At 49.6% G+C, this 13,529-nt stretch overlaps 2 protein-coding genes across 5 annotated transcripts in view; both read left to right on the forward strand.

The window, feature by feature from the left end:
* The first annotated feature begins 1,316 nt into the window (after positions 1 to 1,316).
* XCR1 (X-C motif chemokine receptor 1) lies at positions 1,317 to 3,420 on the forward strand. Its single transcript, XM_055557834.1, has one exon. It carries the CDS (start codon positions 1,317 to 1,319, stop codon positions 2,316 to 2,318), a length of 1,002 nt encoding a protein of 333 aa, XP_055413809.1. The 3' UTR covers positions 2,319 to 3,420.
* A 4,751-nt stretch (positions 3,421 to 8,171) lies between these two features.
* FYCO1 (FYVE and coiled-coil domain autophagy adaptor 1) overlaps positions 8,172 to 13,529 on the forward strand; it is an 80,030-nt gene continuing 74,672 nt past the window's right edge. The window contains exons 1-5 of one of the 4 annotated variants that reach the window (XM_055557970.1): positions 8,198 to 8,309; positions 9,404 to 9,540; positions 10,100 to 10,255; positions 11,895 to 12,037; positions 12,744 to 12,823. The gene's annotated coding sequence lies outside the window, so the exon portion shown is untranslated. Of the gene's footprint in view, positions 8,310 to 9,403; positions 9,541 to 10,099; positions 10,256 to 11,894; positions 12,038 to 12,673; positions 12,824 to 13,529 lie in introns of all 4 variants that reach the window. The other 3 variants (XM_055557974.1, XM_055557973.1, XM_055557971.1) reach the window with 3 other exon arrangements.

A 13,529-nucleotide genomic window follows, 5' to 3' on the forward strand; every position in this document is an offset into this window, starting at 1 on the left:
TTTTACCCATCTGAGCTGGTTTCCTCTTCTGTAAAGTGGAAATGGTCCCATCTCATGAGAGAGCGCTGCGGGATGAAGGGAGCAGATGAGCAGTGCGAGTCAGCACGGGGCCTGGCTCAGAGTGGACGCAGAGAACTCTTACAGTGCGCTCTGTTTCAGGCAGCTGCTTCATCCAGGTCTCCCATCCTCCTCTGAGGCCCTGCAGCTTCATCTGCCTCTCTCAGTGAAATTGCCAGCTCTTCAACCCCTTTTCCTGTCTCCTTGGCTTTCTAGTCTCACTGTTTCTAAAATCTCACTAACCCAGAGGACTGAGTCAATTTGCCTTTATGTTTTCCTAGCCACTCACCTTCTATTGGACATAGGTTATTTCCACTTGCTCATAAGATATTCTATAAACCAAACTCCTGGATGATGAAGCTTTCTGCTTTGGGAGTTAATCCTGTGTTAGTGGGGATCTGATCTCCCAGATTCTCAACATTCATTGACGTCTTGAGATTATTTCATAATTAGATTTACATGAAACAGATGTTTGCTTTGTTTGTGTCTTCTCTTTTTTGACTGGTTCCAAGAGACTGCAAGTGTCCTGAAACAATCCTGCTGTCAGGATTTCTATGCTTTCTGGGAATGAGGAAGGAAAGGAAGGAGCAGAGGAAGAAAGGAAGGGAGGGACAGAGGGAGAGGAGACAGGAAGGCAAGTAGGATTGGTAAATGCTTACTAGGTGTTTGTTGAATAAATGAAGGAATGACTCTGGGATCATTAGCCCTGCTTTGAAGATAAGGACCTAAGGTTCAGAAAGGTTAAAAATCATGTCCAAGAACACAATTTTGGGCCCTACATTTGATCTCAGGTTTTTCTCCAATATTTTGGCCACCTGATGTGAAGAGCTGACTCATTTGAAAAGACCCTGATGTTGGGAAAGATTGAAGGCAGGAGGAGAAGGGGATGACAGAGGATGAGATGGTTAGGTGGCATCACCAACTCAATGGACATGAGTTTGGGTAAACTCCAGGAGTTGGTAATGGACAGGGAGGCCTGGCGTGCTGCAGTTCATGGGGTCGCAAAGAGTCAGACATGACTGAGTGACTGAACTGAACTGAACTTTGATATCCAGTTCCACTGTCTTTCTGTTACACCTCCTGGGACACTGGTCTACCTTAGTGCTACTGAAAAGTTCCTAATTCCATTATAAAGTTCACCAACCAGTAGCTGGGCCATGGATCACATCTTTTTGTACCTTGGGTCCTGTTGCTCTCTAGCCTAACCACGTGGCTTTGAACTCCATGTCTCTATCACTTCAGATGCTCTCAGCGTCTAGATGGAGCCCTCAGACATCCCGGAGTCCACCACCTCTTATGAGTATGATCCTCAGAGCTTTCTGTGTGAGAAGAGGACCTTTGTCTTCGCCACCGTCAGCACTACCATCCTGTACTGCCTGGTGTTCTTTCTCAGCCTGGTGGGCAACAGCCTGGTGCTGTGGGTCTTGGTGAAGTATGAGAGCCTGGAGTCCCTCACCAACGTCTTCATCCTCAACCTGTGCCTCTCAGACCTGGTGTTCTCCTGCCTGTTGCCCGTGTGGATCTTGGGGTACCACTGGGGCTGGGTGCTGGGAGACTTCCTGTGCAAGCTCCTCAACATGGTCTTCTCCATCAGCCTCTACAGCAGCATCTCCTTCCTGACCATCATGACCATCCATCGCTACCTGTCGGTGGTGAGTCCCATCTCGTCCCTGCGCGTCCACACCCTCCAGCGCCGCGTGCTGGTGACGGCCGCCGTGTGGGCAGCCAGCATCCTGTCCTCTATCCCCGATGCCATCTTCCACAAGGTGTTCCCTTCGGGCTGTGACTATTCGGAACTCGAGTGGTTCCTCGCCTCCGTCTACCAGCACAACGTCATCTTCCTGCTGTCCGTGGGGGTCATCCTGTTCTGCTACGTGGAGATCCTCAGGACCCTGTTCCGCTCACGGTCCAAACGGCGCCACCGCACCGTCAGGCTCATCTTCACCATCGTGGCGGCGTACTTCCTCAGCTGGGCTCCCTACAACCTGATCCTGTTCCTGCAGACACTGTTGAAACTGGGGGTCATTCAGAGCTGCGAAGTCAGCCAGCAGCTGGATTACGCCCTGCTCATCTGCCGCAACGTGGCCTTCTCCCACTGCTGCTTCAACCCCGTGCTCTATGTCTTCGTCGGGGTCAAGTTCCGCAGGCACCTCAAAAGTCTGCTCCGGCGCTTCTGGCTCTGCCGGCAGCAGGCGCCCAGCCTTCCTCCGTCACCTCACCCCCCAGGTGCCTTCACCTACGAGGGCATCTCCTTCTATTGAAGGGGAGTTCGGTGGGGCAGGAAGGAGATGGAGGGCACCAGGCTGGGAAACGCTACAGCTGCGGCTGGTGGATGACAGCAGTACGTTACACCAGGGGTCCTACGGGCCCCTCTTCTGCGGGAAAGTTCCCACCTGGAAATCTTACATTGCCATCCAGAAAAATGCTTCTTAGATTTTGAGGAAATCTTTTCTCCTTTATTCCTTCATTCAAACATGGAGTTCTTATCTTTGCTGAGGACAGGAGACTCTCAAATATGAAAGGCTTCCGGGAAAGGAGCGTCCTTCAGGACTTGACGAGGGTCTGGAATTCAGTTGTGCAGCTCTAGGCTGCTGGCGAGACGGTGTTCCCTCCCTGACTATAGCATTGTCCCCCAGTGTTGGAGGTGGTGGCTCTGGATGGGGCTGTCTGCAGAACAGAAGTGATCACACCTGCAAACAAGCACAGTCAGAGTGAAACATGGATTCTGAATTCCCACAGCTGGACCAGAGATGTGCCCTGTACCATAGCTCCAGCGTCAGGCACATGAACTGGCTACTTGCATATTTAGTCTGTAAATCATTTATTGAAAGAATGATTGCAGTAAGTGCCACCTTCTACAGGCGTTTATGTGGAAGCTATAAAGATGAATGAGATGCAGATACTACCCTCCAGTGCCAGCAGTCGAGCCCTGAGGGCCCAGATGACTAAACACCCACCTTGCTGAAGGCATCCAGGATGAAGATTCCTCCAGCACCTCCTCCTCTCCAAGTCCATATTGAACTGATGCTTCCGATCCATCACGTTCCACCTCAAGTGTTCTCCTGCTCCTGGTTGATGGTGCCAGCTTTCCCCACAAGCCGGGTTATCTTGGAGCCCTGCATTTCCTTTCCCTCTACGCCCACGGCCAAGTCCTGTTGATGTTACCTTCCCAGTATCTCTCACATGCCTGTGGCTTCCTCCCCAAACAGCCTCACATCCTCAGCGTCTTCTGCTGCTCATTTCTTTCCCCACCAAGTGTCCTCTGCATTGATATCACGGCACTTCAAAACCCTCACGTTATGTTCAGATAAAGCCCAAATACCATAGGCTTTATTTGCATGTAAATAAAGATCCCTTCAATCTGGTGTCAACTAATTTTTCCATTCTTTCTAATGTTTGTGGTCATTCAGTCGCTAAGTTGTGTCTGACTCTGCAACCCCATGGATTACAGCACACCAGGCTTCCCTCTCCTTCTCTACTTCTTGGAATTTGTTCAGACTCAAGTTCATTGAGTCGGTGATGCCATCCAACCATCTTGTCCTCTGTCACCCCCTTCTCCTTCTGTCCTCAGTCTTTCCCAGCATCAGGGTCTTTTCCAGTGAGTCAGCTCTTTGCATCAGGTGGCCAGAGTATCGGAGCTTCAGCTTCAGCATCAGTCCTTCCAGGGAATATTCAGGGTTGATTTCCTTTAGGATTGACTGGTTTGATTTCCTTGCAATCCACGGGACTCTCAAGAGTCTTCTCCAGAGCCACAGTTGGAAAGTATCAGTTCTTCGGCTCTCAGTCTTTTTTATGGTCCAGCTCTCACATCCAATTTTGATCCAACATAAATCTTCACCCCCAAGCAGCCTAGAACCCAATCACAAAAGACCACATTGGTCCTTTCCCAAACACCCTTCTCCCAGTCTCCTCTGGTCCTCTGTCATGCTGGGCCTTCTACTCCTTAACCAGCAGGCCCTATCTGAAACACCAGCACCCTCGGTAAGGCATCTGCAATCCATACATTAGGAGAACGGTCTCTGTGGTGTCGAGGCACTCTGCCTGTTCCCTCTGAAATAGCACTTGTCACCTTCCAGTGTGTTGTAGTAGCACCCACGGATGTCTGATCTCCCTGCCCCATCACACTGGAAACTCCCAGATGGTGGGAACCTGGGCCTGCACCTGCCAAGCAGGGCCCCGGTGTCCGGTCACTGTACTGGGTGCAAAGAAACAGTGACAGCTGCCGTCCGTGTTCTGATGTGCTTGTGGGGGAGCCAGGACCAGGTGACACATTCTGCCTTGTTTGCCCCAGCCTGCTTCTTAACCAATACTAACTTCTTTGCTAGTCTCCACTCTCAGAGCACACTGCATCTCTCTCTGTCTCTCTCTGTGGCAGTGGCTTACCTTGCCCGTCCTTTTTATTTAGTGGTACACTGCCTATTTCTTACAATATCCCAGAGCTTCACATCAAAGGACATAGATGAAAACCACCCTCTAAGCTTTCCCCTACCCCACAGACCTGATCCCAATCTGTGAGCCTGATTCACTCTGGAGTAGGGCGTTTGGAAAAGCTCCCTAGGTGATTCTGACATGCACCCCAGTTAAGAACATTTGGCTGCAACTCCTTGAAAATGGGAATTCCAGAGACTTCCACAGTCCCCTGAGCAAGACTTTGCACTCAGCAGGCATTCAACACATGCTTGTTGAATCTGCCTGCCAACGCAGGAGACACAGGTTTGATCCCTGGGTCAGGAAGATCTCATGTAGAAGGAAAGGACAACTCACTCCAGTATTCTTGCCTGGGTAATCCCCATGGACCAAGGAGCCTGGCAGGCTACAGTCCACAGGGTCGCAGAGTTGGACATGACATAGCAACTAAACAACAGTATAGCCCTCACCTAGAGCTTAGAGAGTTTATACAGCATTTCCCCTGAAGTTCCTGCTCCAGTTTCAATGATCTCTTTGCCCCTGGGCAGCCAGTCTTGAAGGAGTTTGACCTGACTGGGGAAGAGTGAGGGTCTAGTTTTTAGAATTAGGCCTGTAGCATCTGTTGGGGAGGGCTGGCTGGTGCAGTTGTTAAACAACAAAACTCCCATGGACTTGCTAATCAATTGGTGTGGCTATCACTCACCATGGAAGAAAGGAAGAGCAGAGGAAGGAGACAGATAGCTATGGGGGCAGAGCTAAGCCTATGAGCTGGTCAGGCTCATCATTCCGCACTCCTTCAAGCTGATGTTATTAAAACTGTATTCAAATTCTGTTCAGAGGGCGGACTGAGCCCAGGGAGCAGAAGGGCAGAGGACTCCATCACCCCCCTACTTTGCTAAATCAGAGCTGGTTTTGAGCCCACTCTTCTTAGAAGGCAGGTTTGGGGATCTTGCATCACCGCTGAGCACGGCCTTTGAGAACCTCACTCCATGGTTCCTCAGCCCATCCCATTCCTTCATATCCCAAGATACTTCTCTGAGTCAACACATACAGCCATATCCCTGGGAGCACTTCATCAGTACAATTATGTTTGTCTCTGCATTTCTAGTGATGTTTTAGGCCCTCCAGTAGTCTAGGGTAATCTTTAATCCAGAGTCTTCTCCTAATCTAGCTCCTAGAGAATACAAGGGAAGAGGCACAGGGAGAGAGAGAGAAATGAATGGGAAGATGGAGGGGCACCCATCCTACCAGAAAGGGACCCTGGGTTGGACTGCTGAAGGAAGCAGCCTGCAAGCCGCAACCCAGCGACCACACTCCATGTTCGTTGGCCACACTCTTCATGGACGACAAGCTCCTCCTTTCCCCTCCCTCTACCACTGAAACCACTATTGAACCTGAGCTGGGCCACTATGGGCCTGTCCCTTCTTATCCAGTCAAAAAAGAGATGCCCTGGACCCAGGGCTGCAGACCTCCTGCCATTCCTGGAGCATTAAAAACCCACAACAGCTCCAAGGGAAGAAACTCCTCACAGCATTTCCACCTCCACCCTCTCTCGGACAAAATCAGCAAGAGAGAAACCATGCTGATCTCTAAATAGGAACATGCCTCCAAGCCCAGGGCAGCCCCGGACCTCAGATGACTCCAGGTGACCCCAGCCAGAGTGGAGATTCCTTGAGGGCCCGAACCCCATTGTGCATATCTAGAACCTCCCTCAGTGCCCAGCAGTGTTTATGGTTGGTTAAGTGGATAGGAGATCATCTTTTTAGCTTTTTTCCACTTTTGTTTCTTCTGCCTACACTTGCTTACATTACATCTTCCACTCAACAACAGGCACCAGCCAATGGGCTTCCCATGAACTCTTCTCTTGGGCTCACCAGCCCAGACAGTGCCTGGTTTGTTCAACGCATGGCTTTCATTTGTGAAACCTGCCTGTAACAGAACAAATATGAATTACTCTTAAAAATCATCTCATAAAATACAGAAACCATCACTGTATCATGTATGCAAATAAAAGATTAGCATGTACTGACTTACCTTGGGCTGTTTATGTTCTCCTTATTTCTACCCAAGATGATTATTTAAGATTCTTTTATTATGTATTTACTTGTCTGTGCTGGATCTTAGTTGTAGCACTCAGGGTCTTCGATCTTCATTGCAGCAATCAGAATCGTTAGTTACAGCACACAAACTCTTAGTGTGGTATGTGGGATCTAGTTCCCCGGCCAGAGATCGAACCTGGGCCCCCTGCATTGGGAGCATGGATTTATAGTCACTGATCACCAGGGAAATACCATTATTTAAGATTTTTAAAAGCTCTCTGTTTATGAGGGATCTGGGTTAGGTTCTTGGGTGAATGGAGTGATACAGAAGGAGGACTAGAGATAGAGCATGGAACAAGCTCTGTATGGGTCAGGATGGTAGGAAATTGGCTCCGCTCAGGCCTTAGGTGACATTGCCCAGGAGGCCAAATTTGTTTTGAATGCTCCTAGCCTCAGTTTTCTGTCCCTCCCTATCTCTCCCCTGGCCTAGCACTTGAGTTTTCCATCTTCAGTGTGTCTCAGGACCCACTGTGCCTGAACAGGGACCTAGCAGAGGTCAACCCTCCAATCAGAAGGAATGCTGGGAATTTCAGGCATCCTGAAAACTTGGTAGGATATATTTGACAGATTTGGAGGGACGTTTGGTACAGGGAAGAAAGTTATCCTAAATCCTCACCAAGTTATTCTAAGCACAGTCCCCTCTTCACCTTGGGGTCATCCCCGATCTTAGGTGTGGGGTTATTGCAAACCGTCCCCCCCATGCGACCCCCTCCACAGAAGAGTGTGGCTGGAAGGACCAAAGGATGACAAAGGTGGCCTGGCTCCTTGACTTTATCATTTTCAGAAAATTAGCCTTGAGCATCAGAGAGAACACATGGACAACAGATGGGCAGGTGGAACTGGGAGGTTGCAGGGATTAGAGAAGAGGGTGGCTAAATCCTGTGGGGTAGAAAAGTGTTTCAAGAGAAAATGGTGAGAACGGGCCAAGAGAAAAGGATGGTACTGCCAGGGCCAAGGAATGGAGGACAGTCACAGACTGAAGTACTCCACGTACTGTTGCTCTCCTCTCTTGTGCCCAGTCATTACTAATGAATGCATTTTGTTCTATTGAGTGTAGACTCAGAATGCTTCACAACTTACCAATAGAAAATATACCATGAATAGAAATTGGGCGGAGAGCATGGAGAAGTTGGGGGAGGTAGTTCATTAACAGTTTTTGAGCACTGCTTTTAAGCAGGTCCCTGTGTTAAGTACCAAAGGGGATGAAAAGACAGACCATTAGGCCCAGCAATATATAATGATTTTTATTTAGCCCAATAAATTTTTAAAGGTTATCATTTCAACATGGAATCAATATAAAAGTGTTTGTGAGCTATTTTACACTTTTTTGGAACTCAGGTGTATTTTGTACTTAACAGCACATGTACAGTTCAGCTCTAGTCACAATTCAAGTTCTTAAAAGCCACATACGGACAGCACTGCCTGCAGGATCCCAGGCATATGCTTATAGACCGGCATGCCCCCAGAGATTACAAGAGTTAATTTAAGGCCGGCTGCCCCCATAAGACCTGTGTGAGTAGTAAACAGCAACTCTGCGGGGCATGCTGGGAGTTGTAGTTTGCGCTCGTCTGCCCATGGAGTCCAATGGGAGTTGTAGACAGCGGCCCTGTGGAGCACGCCGGGAGTTGTAGTCCGCGCCTGTCTGCGGAGGGGTCAGCGTATCATGGCCGCCTACGCTGAGCTCTCGTACTCTTCCGCTTGGCCGCAGAAAGTTTCGGTTCTGTCACGCCTTGGACCCACGAGCGAGTAAGTGCTGCCGAGGGCCGGCCAGACTCAGGGGGCACCTCTAGCTGCTGTCTCCGGAGCGGAGACCTTCCCTCCGGGCGCGACTTGTCACCTGTTGCCCTTAACGTCCCTTCCCATCCCGAGTCTTCCACAGACCCTGTCGGAGCCCCGAACCCTTGCCCAGCGGGCTTAGGAAGCACCTCGGGCTGATGGATCTGACGCTAGAACCCAGACCTCCTCTGATCATCAATTAGAAAGACAGACACCCTCCGCCCCCTCCAAGCGCCAGTTCCAAGACTCCCCTCGGCCGTGGGGTCGCCAAGGAGGCCACCATGTGTGGTCCCTAAACGAGTCTTGGAGTCTGTAAGCACAGGACAGGTCCCGAGTTTCTGCTTGCCTCGTCAAAGAGGCCGCTGACCTTAAGAAGCGTACTTCCTGCCTCAGCTGGGCGGGGACAGCCCACCCCTTAACTTTGCAAGACTCCAAAACTTAACTTTTGCCGCGGTCCCTCCTCCCGTCGGTCAGCGGACAGTTTATTGATCCTGGGCCATCCCAGGCCACGGCCTAGTCTGTTGACCCTCAGCGGCTTGTGTTCCGGTGCAGAGTTTCCAGATAACCCCTAGGTGATTGTTCCAGAAACACCTGTGGATTTATGAGTAGTGGGGTGGCTGCTCCGGACTCAGGCTAGAGTCCATGTGGTTAAGAACCTAGGTGGGAAGGCTGGGTTTTATTTTTGTGAGAAAAGCGTGTGTGGTTGGCACTTGGACCACGTGGCTCTCAGTGCATTTGTATCCTCCGATGCCCTTTGTCACTCTTCTCAGTTCCATCCGCTGTCCCGTCCGCAAAAAAAAAAAAGGAGCGCTGCCTGCGCTGGCCACAGCCTCTCTGCTTCTGTACTTGTCTTACCACAGCAGTTTCCTTCCCAAACTGAGAAATGGGTCAGGGGCTCTTTGAGGGCAGAGGATCAGGCCTTAATCTGCTCGCTGCTCTCCTGCCACTTCCAGCCTTATGGTCGCCTCTGCACAAGCTTAACTGTGCCATCTGCCTAATGCGGGCTGCTGGGTATTGTAGGGGGTTGAGGGAAGAGCGGTCACGCTGAGATTTTCTGCTTTCAGTGGCTCCTGCCCTCTGAAGTGGGCCCATACCGAGTAAGTTCCACTTGAGCCTCCCTCCCATGAGAGTTACGCTCACAAGCTGTTGAATGTCTCTACCCGTTATCAGCCTACTACTGTTGTTACCCTGGAAATCCGAGGTAATTGTCTCAGTGATGGGACGTGGTCTTCTTTGATTGAAAGAATCTGAAAAGGCTTTAGGACAAATATTTTCTGCTTCTGTTAAAAGTGTTCTTTGTGTGATGCTTCATTTAGTTTTTATTTTCTTTTCAGTCACTTTATTAGGAAAATAAACATACAGAATCATTGAAAAAATTGTGCAGTGAATGTCCACTCACCTGTTTGAGTCTACAATTAATATTTTACTCTGATTATTGTTGTGTTGGTTTAGAGTCAGTCCTCTAGTTGCTCTTCGGAGGGTCTTTGCTCCTTTGCCTGCTGGTTTGGGGATACCAGATGGGTTCAGGAGCCACACTTTTAACCTGGTCCTTTGGGAATGAGATGGACCCCGCAGATGTGTGTTATGAGAGGAACCACCCAAAACAGTACAAGATCAGAGCAGCTGGTGATTTTGTCCCATGTTGATCACTGAGGCTGTGGGCTGCTACCTCTAGAACATGCAGTAGGCACTCAAGAAATGGCAGGCCCCCTGTTCCCTTTAGGGGAGAGGCTTGGATAATGGGTAACCTGTGTTTTCAGGTGATTCCAAGGGCAACTTTGGTGACTCAAAACCAGAGTGTCTTCAATCCTGAGGCAGAGGCAGCATACTGTCCAGCTGTGGTGCTGTGGTGAGAGTCACTGATGGAGCTCAGGCTGGAGCCGCACTCACTAGAGCAGGCCCAGGCAGCAGAGCAGGTAGGATTCATTAACCAGAAGCCTCCTGTGAGCACAGATGGAGTTTGGCCTTGTCAGCATCTGCTCATCTACTGATCTGCTCATCTGCTGAATGTTACTGTGTTGCTCAAAAGATAAACAGTATTTCCCATTTGTGATCTTAATGCCAGGTTTCTGTTTTTGTTTGTTTTTAAAGCTCTTGGTTTAATAGCATCTGTTTGAATAACTAAATAAATCAGTAGGGTGAGTTTTGAACTGTTTCCATGGTTTTGTGTTTATCCTGCTGGTTTTAGAGGTGTCACGATACTCTCTCCTTAAGAGCTTCAGCCTCCACGCACATGGGCTCCCTGACTTTCAGAAAATCAAGATGACAGAGCCGTGCTGCGTTGGGTAGAAGATGGTTTTCCCCTCTTCCTCACTTTGGAGTCAGTTCTCCTGTTAAGGTTTTAGTGGCTCCCAATGGTCCTTCCTGTTGACACATGTCTCTGTGGCATTTGAAAGAACCCAGGTGCCTGTTTCTAGTTGGGCCAGATCCTCTGCAGGGATGAGGATGTGGGTGTCAGTGTGTTTCCGAGGACAGACTTAAGCAGAATCTGTGGTCGTGTGGCTGGTTCCAGGGCCCAAGGGCGGGTACTGGAGTACTACAGCCTTGGCCTGGGGCAGAAAGCCAGGTTAGGGGAACCCTTGGAATCCAAAGGAAAAACTGAAGGGAAAAAGCATTCCAAGCAAGACATTGGTCTGCAGAGGGATAGGCCAAGAGGAGAATCCATGTGAGAGGGGCAGGGTGGGCTGGAAGCTAAATCAGAGGCGGTGGCTTCATGCGGAGCTGGAAGGAACTGTAGCCCCACGTACCTTTTCCAGGGCATCTGCAGCCTGGGTCAAGAGCAGGGCTTAGAAGCCTCAACCAAAGGTAGCCACTGAGAATGTCTGTTCTTCTCCTTGCCCATCTTCTCTGTGGAGGAAGGTAAAGGGTAACACCTCTCTACACTGCACATGAAAACACACCTACACACACACGTACGTACACACACACACACACGCGCACGTAGGAAGAGGTCAGAAAACTTCCCGAAAACAGATAAGCTAAAATTGCCTCAAAATAGTTTGAACCGAATGTACCATGGGTTTCCCACAGTCATGGCATGATCTTTACTGCATGATTTGGTGCACAATAGGGAAAGGACATTTCACAAGGTGAACCCGATCCTGCCTTCCTAGTAGGGTTCTGGATGTTTCCTCTGGGGTTTCCAGTGACCAGACATTGGCCCTGCACCCCCAAATATGGATGTATGGCTCCTTCCTGAGCAACTGCCCACCTTCCTAAAAAAGACTGCTTTCTCCAAGCCCAGAAGCAGCACCTCACACCCCCAAGTCCCTCTTGACCCTGTTCTGGGTCAGCCAACTGGAATTGGGGCCAGTTTTGTTCCAGGAGGAATGACCAAGAAATCTGAAATTGTTGGTGGGAGGGAGGGGGCCAAGAAAGGGTGCAAGAAGTGATGGCCAAGGCTCAAGTCTTCATTTCCTTTAAGAAAAAAGAGACGACTATGAGGAATGAGTGTTTGGGCTAGATGACCCAGGCCCGCGGTTAGTCAGTGCTTCAACTGTAGGTCTTCAGACATAATTGAGTCACCTAATGAGGCTTTGTTCTCGTGTGTTGAAGCATCAGCCTCTGAACTGGCCTCTGACAGTCTCTCCAGCACTCTCCTAGGCACTGTCTTGAAGCCCCGGAGAGGGCAACTTGCCTGCCCACTGACTGCTTCAGCGCTGACTGACCCCAAGACCTCCAGGCCTTCACAGCCGCAGGTACCAGCCAAATGCCCCCCTTCCCATAGGTGGCAACTGGATAGATGCTGTTGGGTGTGCTGAAGCCAGTCAAGGCAATGGACTCTTCAGAAAGAGTTTTCTGCTTTTGACTGGTCCGAACTGTCCTTGTTCACATTCTTTCCTGGTCAGGGTGGAACTGACAACTGGTATGCTCCACCTTGTCCAGGAGTCGGGGAGGAGCCCGCCATATGGTGCCCTGTCTGGGTCACATCTTAGCTGTTGTGTTGGGAGCAAGCAGAACAAATCTGGCAGGCCGGGCGAGGTTGTCTCCTGTGCCCACACCTTCTTCTTCCTTTCTCATCCGTCTTTCCCAACATGGCTACTCAGATGGCTGTTGTCGACTGAAACAATATATATACACAACGTGAGAGTTATGAGTTAAGTTTTACCTGGGGCAAAATAAGAAGTTTAGTCTGGGAGACAGCGTCTCAGGTAGCTCTGAGGAAGTGCTCCACAGAGGTAGCGGCTAAGGTCAGTACTAGACATGATTTTAGTGGAAGGGGGTGCATGCAGTTGAGCACGCATCTTGGCAAAGGCTTGCAGCCACTCATGAGCAGCAGATGTCACTGTGAACAACCTTGTCTTTTTCACTGTGAACAACCTTGTCTTTTCTAGATATGAGAAGATGTAAGATTTGGGCTCGTAAAATCTCCTCCTGAAAATATCTGTTGATACCTATCTGCAGGCCTGTTCTGCTGGTTTCCCAGAGTACAGAGCGCCTCATTCCTGATCTCCATCCTGAACTCCAGTCAGAGTGTGTTGAAGGTCAGTTACTGCAGTGGCTAGAGTGACTTAATCCTTGTAGAGGCAGATGGCAAGTGCCCATTTCCAGTTGGCATGGTGTTGTTCCTGCCAGAGTCAGCTTCTGAGCAACATTAGGAGTATTAGTCATTTGTACCATAGCGTGAAGAAGTTTATATGAGTCAGCGTCTTTGTATCTTAATTTGAGGTTGAACTGCTGTCTCTGTTGTTTAAGGCATTAGGGCAACTGGGCAGACGTGGGAGGACGAGGAAGGTCCTTCACCTCTAGAATAATACCTCGGTTATGACTTGGAAGCCAGTCAGTAGTCCCAGGTAATAAATAAGAATTTTTAAAAATGTGTTTAGTCCCTTTTTGTCTTTATCAGAAGATTGGATGCTTTCAGACATTCTGGATAAGCTTAAACATAATTTTGTGTTGCTGGCAAGAGACTTCACTGTTCCCTCAAATTTTATAAAATAAATTTCTTTGGTATTTGAAAGAGCTTGCCAGAAACTAGTGAAGGAGGTGTTTACAATGTCATCCACAAGGACACTGGGTTCCTGGAGGTGATGTGCTCTGTGGGGGCCTTGCAAGGTGCTGGAGCCCTGGAGCCCATGGCGTGGACCGAGCAATCTCTGAGTGTCTCCCGAGTTAGGCGAGCAGTTTGCAGTGGGTTGTAGAGGTCAGGACCATGCTGGTTCATGCCAGAAGTCTGGGATCCCCATAATA

The sequence above is a fragment of the Bubalus kerabau genome, chromosome 20, assembly GCF_029407905.1.
Source record: "Bubalus kerabau isolate K-KA32 ecotype Philippines breed swamp buffalo chromosome 20, PCC_UOA_SB_1v2, whole genome shotgun sequence".
In the NCBI taxonomy this organism is placed as follows: Eukaryota; Metazoa; Chordata; class Mammalia; order Artiodactyla; family Bovidae; genus Bubalus; species Bubalus kerabau.

What these genes read in the sequence shown, in the direction of transcription:
- XCR1 (XM_055557834.1), top strand. Translation starts at nt 1,317, where the DNA reads ATGGAGCCCTCAGACATCCCGGAGTCCACCACCTCTTATGAGTATGAT.